The 21,256-nt window shown below is 41.3% G+C and overlaps 1 protein-coding gene across 1 annotated transcript; it reads right to left on the bottom strand.

The window, feature by feature from the left end:
• Nucleotides 1-5,447: 5,447 nt before the first annotated feature.
• On the bottom strand, nt 5,448-17,165 carry LOC133758731 (trafficking protein particle complex subunit 2-like). Its single transcript, XM_062189893.1, has 3 exons — nt 17,030-17,165; nt 6,077-6,469; nt 5,448-5,575 (listed from the first exon to the last, which is right to left on the bottom strand). The coding sequence occupies exons 1-3, from the start codon at nt 17,163-17,165 to the stop codon at nt 5,448-5,450; spliced, it is 657 nt and encodes a 218-aa protein (XP_062045877.1).
• Nucleotides 17,166-21,256: the final 4,091 nt, after the last annotated feature.

The raw sequence follows: 21,256 nt of genomic DNA, 5'->3' as shown, positions 1-21,256 counted from the left end.
TTTATTTGCGAATGTTGAACCATCCCTGCACACCACAGATAAATTCCACTTGGTCTGAGTGAATGATCTTTCTGATGTTTTGTTGGATTTGATAGGCTAGTATTTTGTGGAACATTTTTGTGTCTATGTTTATCAGGGAAATTGGTCTATTGTTCTTTCTCTGTTGTATGTTTTTCAGGTTTAGGAATTAAGGTGATACTGGATTCATAGAAAAATTTGGGAGAATTTCCTCCCTTTCAATTGTTTTGAACAGCTTGAGAACTGGAGTTAGTTCTTATTTTTTTTGATGTCTGGTGGAATTCAGCAGTGAAGCCATCTGGTCCTAGACTTTTCTTTGTTGGGAGGGTTTTTATTACTGATTCAATTTCCATCTTGGTTATGGGTCTTTTTAATTTTTCTATGTCTTCCTGCCTCAATTTAGGTAGGTTGTATGTATCCAGGAATCTATCCATTTCTTTGAGGTTTCTCAGTTTTTTGGCATACACTCTTTGTAGTAATTTCTGATGATTCTTTTTATTTCTGTGGTGTCTGTTGTTACATTCCCATTTTCATCTCTAACTTAATTAATTTGGGTCACCTCCCTCCTTTTTTTTTTTGGTTAGTTGGCCAATGGTGTGTCATTTTTTTTTTTTTTCAAAAAACCAGCTTTGTTTTGCTGATCTCTTGTACTGTTTTTTTTTTTGTTTGTTTGTTTGTTTGTTTGATTTTTTTGTTTCTTTTCTAATTTTAATTATTTCTTTTCTTTTACTGGTTTGGGATTTGGTTTGCTGCTTTTTTTTTTTTTAAAATCCTTGATTTATTGATAACTCATTTATTTGGTGCCATTGCAATTTATTTATGTAGGCACCAGTTGGTATAAACTTTCCTCTTAACACTGCTTTTGCTGTATCCTATAATTTTTGATATGCTGTATTGTCATCTTCATTTGTTTCCAGAATTTTTTGGTTTCCCTTTTGATTTCTTGAATGACCTACTATTCACTCAACAGCATGGTATTCAATCTTCATGTATTTTCATATGTTCTAGAAATTCCTGAGTTGTTGATTTCCAACTTCATTGCATTGTGATCAGAGTACATGCATGGTATGATATTGATTTTTTTTTTTAATTTGCTGAGACTTGTTTTAAGACCTAACATGTGGCTATTCCTAGAGAAAGTTCCATGCACTGGTGAGAAGAATGTGTATTCTACGGTTGTAGGATGGAAAGATCTATAGATATCTGTTAGGTCAATTTGTTCTATGGTGTTGATTAACTTTTATTTTTTCCTTGCTGGTTTTCTGTCTTGTTGATCTGTCCGTTGCTGAAAGTGGGGTGTTGAATATCTGCATTACTATTGTATTAGAGTCTATGTCTCCCTTTAAATCCATTAACATTTCTTTCAAATAGCCAAATGTCCTGTAATTAGGTGCATATACATTTACAATAGTCATATCTTCATATTGAATTGATTCCTTAATCATTATATAATGCCATTGTTTATACCTTCTAACAGTTTTTGTGGTGAAGTCTATTTTGTCTTATATTAGGATGGCTACAGCAGCTCTTTTTTTGGTTTCAAAAGTGTCCTGACCTCGATGGCCCTTATGTTGAGAAACAAAGTTTATGTATTTTTTTTTTTTTTTTGACAGGCAGAGTTAGACAGTGAGAGAGAGACACAGAGAAAGGTCTTCCTTTTTCCATTGGTTCACCCCCTAAATGGCCGTTATGCCAGCTGGCGTACTGCACCGATCTGCCTATCCGAAGCCAGAATGCTTCTTCCTGGTCTCCCATGCGGGTGCAGGGCCCAAGCACTTGGGCCATCCTCCACTGCCTTCCTGGGCCACAGCAGAGAGCTGGCCTGGAAGAGGAGCAACCGGGACAGAATCCTGCACCCCAACCGGGACTAGAACCTGGGGTGCCGGCGCCACAGGCAGAGGATTAGCCTAGTGAGCTGCAGCGCTGGCCAAAGTTTATGTATTTTTAAATTTTCATCTTTTAGTATCATCTTTTCATGGAATTTTTGAAGTCCCCTCATACGTTTACAATTCTAAGTGTTTAAAAGTTAGAATTGAAAGTTAGACTTTCTCATCTCTTAACTTGGTAGATTATGATTTTGAAGGCAAAAGTAGAATAAAGAGAAATCACAATTAATAGCTGTATCAGTTTTAAGATTTCTCTGACTGCTTCTCATTCTGCAGACAAACAATGCTTGCTTAGAATCGGCAGTCTGGAAGCAAAGCCTCAAATATCATAATGGCTAGTAGGACCCACCCTAGTCTACAAAAACAATTCTAGGACATGCTATTCTGCTTAAGTGAAGCAGTTCTTTGTGTCTCAGCCTTTTGAAGGCAGCCCGATCCACCTGTATTACACCATAACTAGAGTCAGTGTTCTTGGCAAGAAGTTTCCAGTGAAGAACAAAGCTCTATTGAAGCTTAGATTATAGGACTCCAACGAAGCTTGGAGAAGATGGGTATTTTGAAATAACAGGCACTATAACATTAAATTGAAATGGGAATTAGGATATTGTCAGTAAAAATATTTCAGGAATTTCTTAAGATAGAATGGGTGAAATGTTTTAAAGAGTGTTTATTTCCTTCTTGCATGGTTTAGATCAGAAAACCAGCAAGGTATTTTTAAAAAGGTGGGAAAAGCAAAGAGAGCTCGCAAGTATGATATCCTTAAAATACACTGTTGGCCACTCAAAAAAAAAAAATACACTGTTGGCCAGTTACATTTTTGGAGATTTTATTTATTTAGTTTTAAGAGATTTATTTATTTATTTGAAAGGCAGAGTTTCATATAGAGAGAGTGAGTGATATGTATCTTTCATCTACTGGTTCATCCCCCAGATAGCTGCAATGGCTGAGATTGGGCCAAGCCAAAGCCAGGAGCCTGGAATTCCATCTGGGTCTCCCACATGGATGGCAGGGGCCCAAGAATTTGGCCTATCTATTTTTTAGAAATTTTATAATTTTGACATCTAAAGATCAACTATTAACCTTTAAACTATTTTTAAAAATATGATTGTGTCCAATGCTAGTGTTGAAAAGAAAAACATTTATATACTGTTATCTTTTAAAAATTGATTTCTAGACTAATTTATCAATCATGAAAACAATAAGCTTATCAATCATCTACATGCTTCTTAACCTTTGTGTTTTAAACATAAAAATATGATATTGAATTTTAATTTTTTTCCTTTTATGACATCAAACTTTATATAGAAATACAGATAAACCTGATGTGAATACCTTTAAAATTTACATTTGGAAAGACACATTCCTTACTAATGTCCCTCTGATATTTTCTTTCAGTTAACAAATTAAAAGGAAAAAAATGAAATGTGACAGCTGAGAAATGTGAAAGAGTCTATTTACTAAAAACTTGTTTACAGATTGAACAAAAATAATGAGACGAGGAGACTCCTGGCAGACACATAGGACTTGTTTACATTTTGATTGCAGTTTAATAATTTGCTGATTGCATTATAATCACAGCAATATTGCATTTTAATCACATGCATACATTTGGTTAACTAAATTAATGCTTTTAAATCACAATTTGATTTTTGCTAATACATAACCATTTCTTTTTCTGTCCCTGCTCCAATAAGGATAATAATCAGTGAGCCTGGGTTTGAATCAATTCTTTTTGGTAAACTCCCTAGCCACATTCTGTTTCTTGCCTACTGAAGGCAACATCTTTCACACAATGTGGAATAATGAGTAATGTTTCAAAGAATTGTGTATAATAAATTGGAAGCCAGCCTTATCTAGCATGAACCTGCAAGTCTTTGCATGAATAAACATTGCAATGACTGGAGCAGAGATCTGCTTTGCTCTTTCTGAAGTACGTCTTTCCTTCTGGCGCTGAGGCCACCTGGCTTAAGTAGGCTAGCAGGTGGGAAAGGTTTTTGTAGAATGGGACACAGAGGCCCTGTTGCAAGACCCTTTAAGATCTACAGACACTGTTGAAAATTTCTAATATGTCTCTCCAATAAGAAAACATATATCCATTTTAGTAGAAAAAATCACTCATAATCCTACTGCTGAGAAAACTGCTGCACTATTTTATTTATTTTTATCATTTTTTTGGATAAACATCTTTATTTTAAGAAATCAAATAAGGTAAAAAAGGATGGTAGCAACTTTACACAAGGATAAGACTAAGCTCAGAATTACTTAAAAGTTAATCCAAACAACAAAATTCTTCAAGTGCTTACAATTAGCCCAGAAAACAATCTGATTATATTACTTGCTTCTCAATGGATATATACTGTTTTACAGTAAGATTACAGACTTATTCCAAAAGACTGCTCCCAGTCCCCTCTGATGTAAAAAGGCTAAGAGTACAAATACTAATGTAATCCAAACTTCTCTTTGATAATAATTCTACAACACCTTACAATTTTTTATGAACCCAGATTCACTTAATCCCTAGTTTAGTATCTGAGTGAAAATATAGGAACATAAAAGGAAGAAGCAACACATTTCATGGTGACCTGAACTCTAGTCCCAGCCTCCTATTTTCCAAACATGGACTCAAGACACTAGAATTATAGTAGGATCACTGTTCCCAGCCTGACAAAGGCAGGGAGGTGACATTTAGTACTACAAAAGCTTTTTTCTTCGGCTTCTTGGGTAGTGTGGTACATATTGCCTGTAAATGCTTATAACATTTATAACTATAAAAGTAAGTCAATGTATATGCTATCAATTTCATTCCCTACTGCGTAGTCTTTTAAATTTCTCTACCAAATCTAGATTATGACATTTGTTTTTGGATTGTTACATCCAGATCAACCTATCCAAACTGGGAAAGATAAATGCTTATTCTCAATTTCTAAAATAAAAATATACCCAGATTATTGATAAAGAGCTCTTTTATACATAATTTTGTTCACATGCCAATACTAATACATTGATAAGTGACATGAAACAGAATGTACTACTTTTAAATATAAAAGGAATTCCGCCGGCGCTGCGGCTCACTAGGCTAATCCTCCACCTTGCAGCGCCGGCACACCGGGTTCTAGTCCCGGTCAGGGCACCGGATTCTGTCCCGGTTGCCCCTCTTCCAGGCCAGCTCTCTGCTGTGGCCCGGGAGTGCAGTGGAGGATGGCCCAAGTGCTTGGGCCCTGCACCCCATGGGAGACCAGGATAAGCACCTGGCTCCTGCCATCGGATCAGCACGGTGCGCCGGCCACAGCACGCCAACCGCGGCGGCCATTGGAGGGTGAACCAACGGCAAAGGAAGACCTTTCTCTCTGTCTCTCTCTCTCTCACTGTCCACTCTGCCTGTCAAAAAAAAAAATATAAAAGGAATTCCATTACATTATGTTTAGATAAACTGAGACTGCAAGTAGAAGTTTTTTCAGGCTATTTAATCAAGTTACTTACAATGAACACTTCCTGAGTATACCCCATTGTGGCAACACTGTTTATTTCGGAATTTTTCTACCTTCAGCTTAAAAGGTGTTTCTTCCCAAGAAACTGAACTTTTCTCTCAAATGCACTTGATTGAACAGGAGAATTGGGTTCATAAAATGGATTCATTGCAAACTTTATATATAAATCATAGACATCAGTAAGAAGTTCTTTTAACTTTCATTTAAGAAATATAAATTTCCAAAGTACAGCTTTTGGATTACAGTGGCTTTTTCACCCCATCATTTCCCTCCCACCTGCAACCCTCCCATCTCTCGCTCCCTCTCCCATTCACATCAAGATTCATTTTCAATTGTCTTTATATACAGAAGATCAATTTAGTATATATTAAGTAAAGATTTCAACAGTTTACACCCACACAGAAACACAAAGTATAAAGTACTGTTTGAGTAGTTATAGCATTAATTCACATTGTACAACACATTAAGGACAGAGATCCTACATGGGGAGTAAGTGCACAGTGACTCCTGTTTTTGACTTAACAATTTGACATTCTTGTTTATGGCATCAGTAATCGCCCTAGGCTCTTGTCATGAGTTGCCAAGGCTATGGAAGCCTTTTGAGTTCGCCAACTCCTATCTTATTTAGACAAGGTCATAGTCAAAGTGGAAGTTCTCGCCTCCCTTCAGAGAAAGGTACCTCCAAGAAGTTCTTTATTCCATCTTTTTGCCTTATATCATGAAGTATAATAAATCTCATATGCCCTGCAGTGACAAATGCCGACACAAACCACTCATTGAACTTGTCCACAGTTTTCAAGTACATGTTGTTCGACAGCCACATGTTCTCATCTACCAGATCAAGGGCTGTGTGTGCTGTGAACTGGCTCAGATGATGGTGATCATCCTTGGATTCCGATTTCCCAGCTGGCAAAAACTCCATTTCAAAAACTGGATTATCATGGTGGCCAACCACAAAGTAGAAGCTTCCAGAAATTGTCTTCAATGTATGGTTCCTGTAGCAAGATGCAGAAGATGCAAACTCCCAGCCAGTTCCCGCTGCAAGACCTGGGCCCTGCACTCTAGCAGGGTGCTGTGCTATTTTAAAAATAAAATACAAATAATACACAAATTGTGGAGAATTCAGACTGACAGCCTTGAAGTAAAGAAAAAAATCCTTTGCTTTCATTTCCACCTCATTCTTTTTCTACAAAGACACAATATCTTGAGGCCTTTCCAGAAATTTCCTCCATCTTCCCTGTGGAGAGGGGATATGGGTCCCTCTGGGATATTGGGAGTCAGAGGGCCAGAAGGTCAGGCACCTTGATCTCCTAGAGCTATGGGTTGGGGGTGCAGAGGGTCTGGTGAGTAGAACTGAGAATTGGAGAGGGTTGGACTTGAGGAAGTGGATGGTTGTGTGTCTGTGTGTGTGTGTGTGTGTGTATAAAGGGGGCAAACTATGCAGCCGATAAAGGATCAATAACCAGAATATATAAAGATATCAGGAAATTCAACAATAAAACAGGCTGTGGGCTCGTCCTGCAAGGCTTACACTGTCAGGATTGTGGGACGATGGCATTCTTTGACAGGAAGCGCCAGATACAGTTTTGGTGAACATGTCCATTTATTAGCAGTTAGGCAGAAGTTTTTATAGGGCAGGCAAAGGGGAATAGCCAGCTCAGGGTAGCAACACTAATTCTATAGGATAAAGCTGATACTGGTGGTGCAATGCTTCTCCAATCAGCTTGAAGGTCACATAGCCCACGTAGCCTTCCAGGTGGTATTATGGGTCTGGGACACATCTGGGAGCTGTTTATCTAGCTGACAATTAAATGGCCCCTCAACAGGAAGCGGGATGGGGGAAATGTGCCTGGGGCCCTTGCTGCCTGCCAGCAGTCAGGTCATATGTGGGTCTCAGTGTGCTGAGTCCTCAACCATCCCTCTTGACCTCCTGCATAGGCTAGGCAGGCAGTCTTCCAGTCAGACACAGGATCACCTACAACTAATCCAGTTAAGAAATGGGCAAAGGACTCCAACAGGCACTGGTTCAAGACCTGGGTGCTCTTCTTCCCATCTAGCTCCCTGCTAATGCACCTGGGAAGGCAGTGGAAGATGGCCCAAGTGCATCCTGGGTCCATGCACCCACATGGGAGCTCCTGGCTCCTGGCTTCTGCCTGGCCCAGCCCTGGCCATTGCTGCCATTTGGGAAGTGAACCAGCGAATGGAAGATCTCTCTCTCTCTCCCTATCGCTCTTTCTCTGTGTATGTATGTGTGTGTGTGTGTTCCTCTCTATGTAACTCTGACTTTCAAATAAGTAAGTGAATCTTTTAAAAAAAGGAGTGATTGATCCAGCTAGAACTCTGCAGTACAGACCAAAGACAGAGCTATAGGCCTGGTGACTCGCTGGATGAAAGACCTCAGGAAAGCCCATGCGACTTGATGCAGACTTGGCCTGGTGGCAAAGAGTTCTTGGAAGACCTCAGAGGCACAGACAATCAAAGCCAAAATTGATAAATGGGATTACATCAAATTGAGAAGCTTCTGCCCCTCAAAAGAATCACTCAGGAAAATGAAGAGGAACTGACAGAATGGGAGAAATTATTTGCAAACTATACAACTGATAAAGATTAACAACCAGAATATATAGAGATCAAGATATTCAACAACAACAAAACAAACAACCCAGTTAAGAAATGTGCAGAGGACTTAAGCAGACATTTTTCAAAAGAGGAAATCCAAATGGCCAACAGACACATGAAAAAAATGTTGGGGATCACTAGCCATCAGGGAAATGTAAATCAAAACCACAATGAGGTTTCACTTCACCCCCATTAGAATGGCTTTCATACAGAAATCAACAAACAACAAATGCTGGCAAGGAAGTGGGGACAAAGGTACCCTAATCCACTGTTGGTGGGAATTTTTAAATTGCTAAAGCCACTGTGGAAGACAGTTTGGAGATAACTCAGAAATCTGAATATGAACCTGCCATATGACCCAGCCATCCCACTCCTGGGAATTTACCCAAGGGAAATGAAATCAGCATAAGAGAGAGTTCTCTGTACCTCCATGTATACTGCAGCTCAATTCACAATAGCTATGACATGGAATCCACCCAAATGCCCATCAACTGAAGACTGGATAAAGAAATTATGGGATATATACAGCATACACAGTAGTAAAAAATGAAATCCTGTTGTTTGGAACAAAGTGGATGAAACTGGAAAACATCATACTTAGTGATATTAGCCAGTCCCAAAAGGACAAATATCATATGTTCTTCTTGATCTGTGATAACTAATATAGTACCTAAAAGTTAATCTATAGAAGTGAAATTAACACTTCAAGATGTGATGCCTTTGTACAGTTCTTGTCTATACTGTTGAGGAAGTTTTTTTTTTTTCATACAACTCATTGAACACTTAGTATAGAGTTAATTATATGTGTATAAAGTTAATTGAAAATAGATATTAGTGAAAAATAAAAATGGTAATAGAAGAGGGAGGAGGAAGAGGGGTGGGAGGGTGGGTAGGGTAGAAAGAATCACTATATTCTTAAAATTGTATTTGTGAAAAGCATGAAGTTTGTATTCCTTAAATATAATGTTTCTGGGAAAAAAAAGAAAACTAAAGCTTAAATCGATGAATTTACTTAATGTTATACAGTTAGTAAGTGATAGATTTGAGTTTTGTGTCAGAACTGTTGAGTCCAAAGTGATGCTCCCCTCTGGACCCATTAGCAGACAGTTAAGAAATAGACACAGCATCAGTTACTTCAGCAGAAAGAGTTCACATGACAGTTGTGAACAGGTATTGGACAACTGAAAACTCACTAAGGTGAACATTTTATTTGCACAGTGGCAGTAATTTCAGGAAGTAGCTATTGCATCTTGGGCTGGGTGGAATGATTAGAATTCAGACTCTTGTGGAAGGTCTCTGAGAGAGGGACGCTTCTTGACTGGTGCTGGTGTCCCGGAGGGCACATGAGGAAGCTGTCTGTGAATCCAGCAGAGCCGTGGGAACAAACCACCACAGCCCGACTGCGGGAGCATTGCTTGTGCGACACTTCTGGAAGCAGAAGCACAGACAGAGACAGGAGTTTATAGGAAACAGGAAGTAGTGTGTCCCTTCTTCCTCAAGCCTTTTGATTTCTTGTAGGGGTAACCATTGGAAGGTGTGGGAACTTAGCCTTCTCCTTTTCTAGGCTATTTTGACATGTGCTAGCTCATTGGTCCTCAGAAACATGACTGAAGTGATTGTGGTCTAAATTGCCATGGAGTTTATTTCACACTCTGGGTTGACTGCATTCTACTAAACCATTTCCAAGGTACTTTTTATGTCCTGCAAATTGGGTCTGAGTAGCGAAAGGTCATTGTCTTTGTCTTTTTTCTGCTATTATGAAAGAATACCTGAGACTGGGTGGTTTATAAAAGAATGGAGATTTATTTATTATAGTTCTGGAGGCTGGAAAGTGCAAGATCAAGAGGCCACATTTGATGAGGGACTTCCTAGTGTCTCTTCCTATGGCATAAACCGGAAGATTGAAAGAAGTAATGAGAGTGAGTGAGGGAGAGAGAGAGAGAGAGAGAGAGAGAGAGAGAGAGAGAAAACAAGCAAGGAATACTGACTTTTTCAACAAACCCACTCTGGAAATAATGAATCCACTCCCAGAACAGCAACGTTAAGCCATTCATCAGCCTGTTGAAATCCTTGCTTAGTATATACTAAGTTGATCTTCTGTATATGAAGGTAATTGAAAATGAAAACACGATGAAGGGTGGGATGGGAGAGGGAGTGGGAGAGGGGAGGACCGCGGGAGGTTGGGAGGTTGGTGGGGGGGAAGCCACAACAATACAAAAGTTGCACTTTGTAAATTCACATTTATTAAATAATAAAAAAATACAAAAAAAAACAAAGAACAAACAAACAAACAAAAAAACATTAAGCCAATCATGAGAGCAAATCCTTCATGATCTAATCTCCTATTGTTCTCATCTTTCACACTGTTGTACTGGGGATTGAGTTTCTATTAGATGAACTTGAGAGGATCCATTCAAGCAGTCATCAACACAGTGGACCAGGATGATATTTTATGGAATACCAATATGATCAGTAACTCTGAAAACCTATTGTGGCAAAGGGCAAGAGAATTGATGAGCCCCTGAGGTAAGATTGTGACGATGTATTGTTGATACTGCCAGGTAAAACAACCTGCTTCTGGGCGTTCTTATTCCTTAGTGTAGTGAGGAGCAGTTTTCAAATTAACAGCTGCATGTTAGGGGCTGTATTATTTTGTTCCAGTAAAGATCATACATGAGGAATAGCAACTTCACTTAGAGTCATTGTCTGATTGTTTGTTAATCCAAAGTCATTCAACTAAGACCCCTTCATCTTCAGTATAGACCAGGTAGGAGAATTAAATAGAGATATTTTAGGTATCATTGACCCTACATTTTTTGAGAGACATACCTCTTTTTTTTTTTTTTTTTTTGACAGGCTGAGTGGACAGTGAGAGAGAGAGACAGAGAGAAAGGTCTTCCTTTTGCCGTTGGTTCACCCTCCAACGGCTGCCGCAGCCGGTGTGCTGTGCTGATCCAAAGCCAGGAGCCAGGTGCTTCTCCTGGTCTCCCATGCAGGTGCAGGGCCCAAGCACTTGGGCCATCCTCCACTGCACTCCCAGACCATAGCAGAGAGCTGGCCTGGAAGAGGGGCAAGCGGGACAGAATCCGGTGCCCCGACTGGGACTAGAACCTGGTGTGTCGGCGCCGCAGGCGGAAGATTAGCCTATTGAGCCGCGGCGCCAGCCGAGACATACCTCTTAATACTGTTATATTGGCAATAAATTTTAATGATTTGAACATGAATTTTGGAAGAGCTATTCAAACCATAGCACCCTGCTTCAACTGATATTCCACAATGCCAGTTTGGATCCTCAGGAGGTAGTGTCAGCTCAGAGCCAGTGCCAAGTATTCTCTGAAAGGCCTTTTTCCCAGAGCATAGTAACTTCCTTAAAATAGGAACATATCCCTTTGTTGAACTATAGAGAAGGACTTAGAGTATAAACTTGTACTAGTGTTGCAGGGTCCTTCTTCAATGGGATCTATTTACACTTAATGAAAGCACGTGTAGGCGTATGAAGTGCCTAAGTATGGGACTGAGAAAAAAGTCAATGCCTCTCCATTGTGATGACTTAAATCAACATTCTGGCCAATTATGTAGCTCGAGTAACCTTTCAGTAGGCTGCATAACCCTTTGATTATAGGGACACTGTGATCAAAAAGGCACAGCCAAAGCATTTTGATGACTACTTCATCCCTTGCCCTCTCTGTATTTGAAAGGCATTCTCTGCCAGTTGACCTTTGCCATTATGGAATTTAGTTGTACACTTTTGGGATTAGGGAGGCCATCTCAATGGTAGCATTTCCTTCCATGATATCTGGTCTACAGTGACCACAGAGCTTTTCATGGATACTCCACAGAAAAGTGCTCCCATCACTAGTGCATATCCCAACATCCTAATAGAGGGGAAGGGTCCTCCAGATCCTCTCAGAAAAGGAGACAGACGGTCACAGGGTGTGGGTATGCAGACTACAGTGTGATAAATTCACTTTAATGTATTTATTTTTTAAGCTACCATTGAGCCCAAGTTTCAACCAACTAACAACCCATCCAATCAGTCAATCAATCAATCAATCAATCAAATAAACTCAGTGCTACTTACACTAGTATGGGCAGACACATTCAATTTGTTATTTCTGACAATTGTACCTATTTTAAAATATTTAGCACCATTTTCTCCTTAGTTGAAGATTGCATTTGCACAGAGATCCCACAGTTTTCCCTCACATAAATTAACCAAATCTTGCAATTCTTTGGCTACCTAAACTATTTCCTCAAGGATTAAACTTGGTTCTGTCCCTCAGGAGTTGCTGGCATAGGATACTAGTTCTGGGTCTTGTGGGAAGAAGATGTAGCTGTGTAGGATCTTAAGGTAAATAGATTTTTTTTTTACACGTAATCTACCTTAGGTGAACTTGTTGCATGTCTTTGGGTTAGGGAAAGCTACTTCTACTAGCAGGGCAAGATCAGAGAGACTTGAGAGTTGAGTGTGGTCCCTGCCACTCTCATGGGAGACCCAGTTGAAGCTCCTAGCTCCTGACTTCACCTTGTCCAGTCCTGGCTGTTAGGTCCATTTAGCAGATGGAAGATATATCTCTCTCTCCACCTCTCTCCCTCCTCTCTCTAATGTGTCCTTATAAATCAATCAATCAATCAATCTTAAAAAAAGAGAGAGATTGATGAGACCATGATTCAATGTAGACTATACTTCTACCACCTTCACAATTAGGTTTTATACACAATTTTCAATTTATGTAGCTTCAAGAATGAGGAGACTCTTTTAGGGTGGTGATAGAAAATTTCTGGTTCTGTGCTTGTGACTTGAGCTGAGTATTGACATCAAACTTGGCTATTTTCTTCTATGAGTATCCAGGTCACTTGGAAGCAGTATTCCAGACAACGACCTCTGGAATTCATTCCTGCAAAATACCAGTGGCAGCCACTTGAGTCCAAGGTACGCTTACTGGGTACACTCAGAGAACACATTTCTGCATGTTTTCAAGAGCCAAGGCAGGAGACAAGGCCACATAACTTATTTTAGAAAGAATTTAATATGAAGGATTAGTAACTAGCTATTGAAGCTGAAAAATCTCAAAAGGTTACGCCCAGATATCATAGAGGCAGCAATTTTAGGAAGTCCCTAGGCTGATGGGACAGATGTTGGGATTTTTTTTTTTTTATTTTATTTTTTTTTTTATTTTTGATAGGCAGAGTGGACAGTGAGAGAGAGACAGAGAGAAAGGTCTTCCTTTTGCCGTTGGTTCACCCTCCAATGGCCGCCGCGGTAGCGCGCTGCGGCCGGCGCACCGCGCTGTTCCGATGGCAGGAGCCAGGTGCTTATCCTGGTCTCCCATGGGGTGCAGAGCCCAAACACTTGGGCTATCCTCCACTGCACTCCCTGGCCACAGCAGAGAGCTGGCCTGGAAGAGGGGCAACCGGGACAGGATCGGTGCCCCGACCGGGACTAGAACCCGGTGTGCCGGCGCCGCAAGGCGGAGGATTAGCCTGTTGAGCCACGGCGCCGGCCATGATGTTGGGATTTTTAAAATCTAGAAACTGAGAGAGAGTTCTGAAGAGCCCAGAGACTCAGAGCTTGGGTATGGGGATACTGCCTCATGGACACTGATGGAGACTAGTATAAACCCAGGCTTCTGAGCAGGCGCTATCTGGTGCTGGCTCTGTGGTTTTTATCTATTTTTTTTTAATGGTTCATTAACTTCTAGGCTAAATGTCTGCCTTAGTAACTCTATTCTTTTTTTTTTAAAGATTTTATTTATTTATTTGAGAGGTAGAGTTACAGACAGTGAGAGAGAGAGAGAGACAGACAGACAGAAAGGTCTTTCATCTGTTGGTTCACTCCCCAAGTGGCCACAATGGTGGGAGCTGCGTTGATCTGAAGCCAGGAGCCAGGAGCTTCTACCGGGTCTCCTACGCCAGTGCAGGTACATTAGCAGAGAACTGGATTGGAAGTGGTGCAGCCAGGTCTCAAACTGGTGCCCATAAAGAATGCTGGTATTGCAGGTAGAGGCTTAACCTGCTATGCCACAACACCAGCCCCTCAAATTTTTCCAAATGTCCATGAATGTCCTTTAAGTAATTTATAATATAATAGTATTTTATATATAATATAATATATGCTAATAATCAGGATCCAAAATGTCAGTTCTTGGGTTTGGTTGTCTTGTCTCTAATCTAGAGTGGCATTATTTCCTGCCTGCCTGCCTTCTTCCCTCCCTTTCTCCCTTCCTTCTTTCCTTTAATCCTTCCTTCATCCTTTGCAACACTGACTTTTTGAAATGTCCAGGTCAGTTTTTCAACTGAATGTCCCAGTTTCTGGATTTGTCTCATTGATTCCTCATGATTGAATTCAGGTTAAAAATTTAGGGGAAAATGTCAAATAGACAATGCTGTATATTTTTCATTCAAGCAATGGTTCTTTGTTTATCAAAATTATCTACAGACGTGATAGCTACTAAACACTGTCAATTTCCAAAATAGCATAGAATAATGATCATTATTGTAGGCACTGAGCTAGGTGCTCCACATACATTATGTCCTCTGCACTCAAAATAATTCAGGAGGCACTAATCATCCCATTTTATGTAGGAGGGGGTCTTCAAAAAGTTCATGGAAATGTGTCATATGAAAAAAAAAAGCCCAGATTTCAGATCTCTTGCACCAAAATAAATTTATATTTTAATTTCATTTTTCTGAGACTGTTTTGAAGTACCAGCACGTAAATACAGTTTTAGAGATAGTTGCTGCCCAATATCCATTCTCTTCCTTAGGAGCATAGTTCTTTTGTAATTCTAAAGAACAGTGCATCCAGTTAAAGCTTAAATTGCTGCCTGTTAGCGTTACATGAGGCTGTGTGAACACATTCTCACTGAGATGTCAATGGGAACAGTGGTGGCTGGAACTCCTCGGAAGTCTGTTAAAGAGACCTACTACCTTAGTTGGGTCTTTGTCATATCTTTTTTTTTTTTTTTAACTATCTTTTAAAAACTTGAAATACAGAGACAGAGGGAGATTTCCTTCTACTGGTTTGCTCCCCAAATGCCCTCTACAACTAGGGCTGGGTCAGGCTGAAGTTAGGAGCCCAGAATTCAATTTGGTTCTCCCCTATGAGTATCAGGGACCCAACTACCGGAGCAGGTGCCTGTTGCCCCAGGGTGTGCATTAGTGGAAGCTGGAATGGGAAGTGGAGCTGCGATTTGAATATAGAAACTTCCGACAGGGGATGAGGGAGTTCTAAATGTTGTCCCAACTGCTGAGCCAAACATCTCCCCTTTCCTCTATTCTTCTTGCCTCCTGGACTGTGAAAGTCACAGTTGAGGCTGGTGCCACGGCTCAGTAGGCTAATCCTCCGCCTGCGGCGCTGGCACCCCAGGTTCTAGTCCCGGTTGGGGTGCCGGATTCTGTCCTGGTTGCTCCTCTTCCAGGCCAGCTCTCTGCTGTGGCCCAGGAGTGCAGTGGAGGATGGCCCAAGTTCTTGGGCCCTGCACTTGCACGGGAGACCAGGAGGAAGCACCTGGCTCCTGGCTTTGGATCAGCGCGATGAGCCGGCTACAGTGTGCCGGCCGCAGCAGTCATTGGGGGGTGAACCAACGGAAAAGGAAGACCTTTCTCTCTGTCTCTCTCTCACTGTCCACTCTGCCTGTCAAAAAAAAAATTAAAAAAAATTTAAGAAAGTCACAGTTGAGGTAAAGATAAAGACAAGCTTCTGGTCTCATAATTTGAGGACCAAAGTGGGAAGAGAAAGGATCAAGATCCCAAATAACTGTGTATGTTAAAAGTGCATGTCTATCTTGTCTCAGTCACTGTCGTTTGGAGTTTTCCTTTATAAGGAACCGAGTATGACCCTTGCTGATAGAAGGTTCTAGAGTGACTAAATAAATTGCCTCAGATCATGCCTCAAGTCATGTAAGCAGCAGACCAGGGCTTAAAGTTAAGATATAGGGGTCAGCACTATGGCATAGTGGGTAAAGCCATCTCCTTCAGTGCTGTGTGTCCCATATGGGTGCCGGTTTGAGTTCCGACTGCTCCATTTCCAATCCAGCTCTCTGCTATGGCCTGGGAAAGCAGTGGAGGATGGCCCAAGTCCTTGGGGTCCCTGCATCCACATGGGAAACCTGGAGGAAGCTCCTGGCTCCTGGCTTTGGATTGGCCCAGCTCTGGCAGTTGCGGCCATTTGGGGAGTGAACCAGCAGATGGAAGACCTCTCTCTCTCTCTCTCTTTCTCTCTCTCTCTCTCTGCCTCTCTGTAACTCTGCCTTTCAAATAAATAAATAAATAAAAATCTTAAAAAAATTAAAGCTAATATACAGGCTTCCTCTGTATCTCATAAAATATTATGTGATAGAGAATCATGATCCATAATACAGAGGCCAGTGTTGCTGCACAGGGGTTAAGCTGCTGCCTGCCATGTCAGCATCCCATATATGAGGGCTGGTTTGAGTCCCTGGTGCTTTGTTTCTGATCCAGCTCCCTGTTGATGTGCCTAGGAAAGCAGCAGAAAACTGCCCAAATGCTTGAGCCCCTGCTACTCACATAGGAGACCTGGCTGGAGTTCTGGGTTCCTGGCTTTGGCCTGAACCAGCTCTGGCCATTGTGGTCATTTGTGGAGTGAACTAGTGGGTGGAAGATCTCTCTCTCTTTCCCTCTCGCTCCCTGTAACTCTGCATTTCAAATATACAAATAAATATCGATTTAAATAACATAATACATTGATGCCAAGTTATTTCAGCACATTGATTCAGCTCACCTTTAATAATTCCAAGGGACAAATGTATGGTACTTAAACGAGTTGACAAAAAATTGCTGGTACTTTAAATCAGGATCAGAATACGACAACTTTTCTTCTTTAAATTTTGCATGATTATCTAGATCACAGACTGCCTCAATTTTTAAAACTAGCGCCTCTCTCTCAGTCTCAGCAGTGAGCCCCTTCAGTAACAAGCTTTCCATGACGGCACAGGTGTGCAGAGGCCCAGGAATTCCAAACGTTTTGAACCTGGCTGCCGCCCTGGGACCTGTTACCGGAGCCCTGCGGCTGCTTGCTGAGGCACAGCGGGCTGGCGGCCTCGGTGCTGCCCTCTAGGGAGCGGCTGGGGAAGTGCGCCGAGACCTCACCGCACAGGCTGAGGAAGTTAAAACCTAGGTGGTGGGGAAGCATTGCAACTCCTTTTCTCTAAATTCATCTGATTGTTCTTTCGCCTTTGGAGTTTTAGGTAGGATATATTTTTTGACATAATATGATTTAATATATGTTATATAATATGGTATATATTATATACCATAAATCATAATTTGTTTCTATTAAATTTAGTGTATATGCTATACTTACAAATTTATACTTATGTTTATATTATATATACTATATGTTATTTTATATTTTAAATAATAAAGCCTAAGTAACTAATCTAGGATATACAACCTATCAGAAAACACAAATCTAACACAAAATGATAAAGAGAAATTTAATTTCAGCATTCTGGAGTACACAGTGATCTTTCTCATTTACATGCTTATGTTTCATCTATGTTAGATATTTTATGATTCTTAATAATTAATAAATTAGTATAATTAACATAATTATATCCCAATAAATTAAACCTTCCATTTTGCTTAACACTTAAAAATACATTAGTGAGTTAAGTAATGATTAAAAATTATACTATTAGGGCTTTGAGTTAATTAGTAGTCTCTTGAAAGGTACAGTTGCTAAGTAATACAAATTATAAATTCAGATTATTTAGGCATTTCATAATTTAAAGAATATATATTTGAGAGTGAGACACACATGCACACACACAGGAATATATAGAGCTCTCCCATCTACTGTTTTACTTCCCAAGTGCCCACAACAGCCAGGGCTGGGCCAGGCTGAAGCCAAGATCCAGGAACACAACCCAGGTCTCCCATGTAGGTGGCGGGAATGCAGTCACTGGAAGTACATGAACCTCCCAGGGAACATATTAGCAGGAAGCTGGAATCAGGTGCAGAGCCAGGCCTCAAACCCCGGCGTTCAGTTATAAGATACCGGCAAACAAACTACCAAACACCCGCCCCCACTGAGTCAAAGGAAAGCAAACTGCCTTTGGTCTCACACCCTCATCATGAAGTCCCTAAAAGGAGTACAGTTACAAAAAGGCCAGTTGGGAAAGAAATTTTATGTGCTAACCATTCAGGTCTTACAGATGATTTCACATGGCAATAAAGTGTAATAATTCTGAGACTGATCGTTGAAACATTTAGAGACGCAGTAAATGGATTTGAGGGACTGAGGGATGGGGCAGGAAGTCCGGGGCAGGGAGCCACGGGGGACTGACAGAGTCGGAAGGCTGTGGGTGTGTAATGTGCCTCACAGCACCAGCAAACTGGGGGCTGTGCTCCGCATCCAATCAGCACAGAACTTCGGGGTGTGTGTGAGGGGTATGGCTGTTCTTAGGCTTGGGTAACCCAGTGATATGATGGACCAGCTGGCCTGGGACATTTCTGAGAAAGGAATGGGGCCCCTAAATTGTCTTTTTGTTGGTATGACTTTTGAAACATCAAGTTATTTTTAATGTTTTTTTTTTTTTTGGAAATAGATGGAGAAAGAGAGAGAGAGCTCGCCCATCGCTGCTTCACTCACCAAATGCCGGCCACAGCCAGGGTTGGGCCAGGCCAAAGCCAAGAGCTTGGAATTCAATACAGGCTCCCACAAGGGTGGCAGAGATCCAAGAACCTGGGTCATTACCTACTGCTTCCAGGGTACGCATGAGCAGAAAGCTGGAATCAGGAGTGAAGCTGGGGCTTGAACCCAGGCACTCCAATACGGAATGTGGGATCCCAAGTGGCATCATAACCACTGTGGCAAGCCTTCACCCTGAAGTAAGTGTTGCTTCACCAACACACTGGTGCTTTTCTAGCGACAGACCGGAAAGATAAGTACATTTAAAATTATTTTCAAATATAAAGTTCTTCTAAAAACTAAAAAACATGTATTTGTGAATATTAAAAATAGAAATTAAAAATTGGGGGCTGGCATTGTAGCATAGTGGGTAGAGCCTCTGCCTGCAATGCCGGCATGCCATATAGGAGCTGTTTCATGTCCTGGCTGCTCCATTTCTGATCCAGCTACCTGCTAATGGCCTGGGAAAAGCAGCAGAAGATGACCCGGGTGTTTGGGCACTGGCTATCCATGTGGAAGACATGGAGAAAGCTCCTGGCTTCCCTTTGATCCAGCCCTGGCCATTGAGGCCATCTGGCAGGTGAACCAGTGGATGGAAGACTTTCTCTCTCTCTCTCTCTGTGTGTGTGTGTGTGTGTGTGTGTGGCTCTTTCATATAAACAAATCTTTTAAAAAAGCATAGAAAATTTAAATTGCCTTGTCTGATCATTGTTCTTGACATATATTCAAATGCTTTAATCAATTTTTTAGACTTAAAAATAGCATATCTTTGTTGTTTTTTGAAACTCCCAGTGTAACTATTATTTTAAGTTTTTAAAAACAAAATTGTTTGCAGTCTTTTTCAGAGTTGTATTTGGAGGTAGTATAGTTCAAATTATTCATACTTTTCACTGACTTACTTTATTTCTTTAGATATTTAAAATTTATTTGAAAGGAAGATGAGAGAGAGAGAAAGAGAAAGAGAGAGAGAGAGAAGAGTTTCTATTTTCTGGTTCACTTCCCAAATGGCAACAAAAGCCAGGGATGGGTCAGGCTGAAATTAGGAGCCAGAAACTCCATCTGGGTCTCCCACCAGGGGTCAGTGGCCCAAATACTTGAGTGTGGTCATCTGCTGGTTTCCCAAACACATCAGCAGGGAGCTGGCTCAGAAGCAGAGCAGCTGGACTTGAACTCGTGCTCTGATATGGGCTGCAGGCTTCACAAGCAGTGGTTTTAACCTGCTGATCCACAACGCCCACCCTGACTTATTGTTAATTGAGAAAACTCTTTCCAGCTGTTGAAGCACTTTGTAAGCAGAGAGCAAAATTTGTTAAGTGGAGCATAATTTGGCTGAGGATAATGTAAAACGTTTTTGGTGGAGTGCAGAGGCATGGTAAAAATGGTGATCTTACTACGTTAAGAAGACTGTAAAGCAAAAACAAGTTGAATTTGATCACAGTGTGGACGTAATTCAAGTTGTGTCTACACCAGTGGCAGTGTTGTCCCTATCGACAGCTGCAGCTATCAGAACGCATGAGTATTTGTAAACATGTGAGAGTCTGAATGCTTTTTGTTTGATCCACAAATGCTTACAAGTGTCCATGAAAGGGAGGCATAAGTAATCTGAGTGTTGCTTCTGGAAAAGACAGGACACAGGCAGAAGCTGGAGGTATAAAGTGTGACTGATGACCCAGTGGCAGTTCCCTTCCACACTTCTCTATAAGGACATCCTGATCCTCAGCTTCAGCAATGCCAGGAGCCCCTTAATGAACCGAGTTCTCTAGGGCAGACGTAACTCTCCTCCTCTCTGTGAGATTTACTACTAACCCATTTTATGTGCTTTGTTTTAAGGTTTATTTATTTATTTTGAAAGTCAGTTAGAACACAGAGACAGGAAGAGATAGAATGGGGAGGTGGAAGAGGATGGCCCAAGTGCTTGGGCCCCTGCCACCCTGGATGGAGTTCCAGGCTCCTGGATTTGGCTTGGCCCAGGCCTAGCTGTCGCGGACATTTGGGAAGTGAACAAGCAGAAGGAAGAGCTCTTTTTCTGCCTCTCTCTGCCTCTCCCTCTCTAACTTGACTTTCAAGTATATCATTAATTTTTTTAAAAAGAAATTCAAAGAGTCAGGGCAGGCATTTGGCCTTATAGTTAAGAGCTGGTTAAGGGGTCAGTGCTGTGGCACAGCAGGTTAAAGCCCTGGCCTGAAGTGCTTGCATCCCATATGGGTGCCAGTTCGAGACCTGGCTGCTTCACTTCCAATCCAGCTCTCTCCTATGGCCTGGGAAAGCAGTAGAAGATGGCCCAAGTGCTTGGGCCCCTGCACCCATGTGGGAGACCTGGAAGAAGCTCCTGGCCCCAGACTTCCGATCAGCACAGCTCCGGCCATTGCGGCCAAATGGGGAGTGAACCAGAGGATGGAAGACCTCTCTCTCTCTCTCTCTCTCTCTCTCTCTCTCTCTCTCTCTCTGCCTCTCCTCTCTCTGTGTAACTCTGACTTTCAAATAAATAAATAAGTGTTAAAAAAAAAGAAGAGCTGGTTAAGACACCTGCACCTCTGTATCAGAGTGCCTGGGTTTACTGTTGGCCTCTGGCTCCTGACTCCAGCTTCCTG

The sequence above is a fragment of the Lepus europaeus genome, chromosome 4 (assembly GCF_033115175.1).
Source record: "Lepus europaeus isolate LE1 chromosome 4, mLepTim1.pri, whole genome shotgun sequence".
Taxonomy (NCBI): Eukaryota; Metazoa; Chordata; class Mammalia; order Lagomorpha; family Leporidae; genus Lepus; species Lepus europaeus.
The sequence above is the reverse complement of the archived record's forward strand: the minus strand, read 5'-3'. Positions and strand labels throughout refer to the sequence as shown.

Coding starts and splice junctions, on each gene's coding strand:
- LOC133758731 (XM_062189893.1), bottom strand. CDS start 17,165: ATGCTTCCCCACCACCTAGGTTTTAACTTCCTCAGCCTGTGCGGTGAG. Junction 6,470..17,029: donor CAAGCAGCCGCAGGGCTCCG/GTAACAGGTCCC, acceptor TTTTTAAAATAG/CACAGCACCCTGCTAGAGTG. Junction 5,576..6,076: donor AGATGGAATAAAGAACTTCT/TGGAGGTACCTT, acceptor TAAAAGAACTTC/TTACTGATGTCTATGATTTA.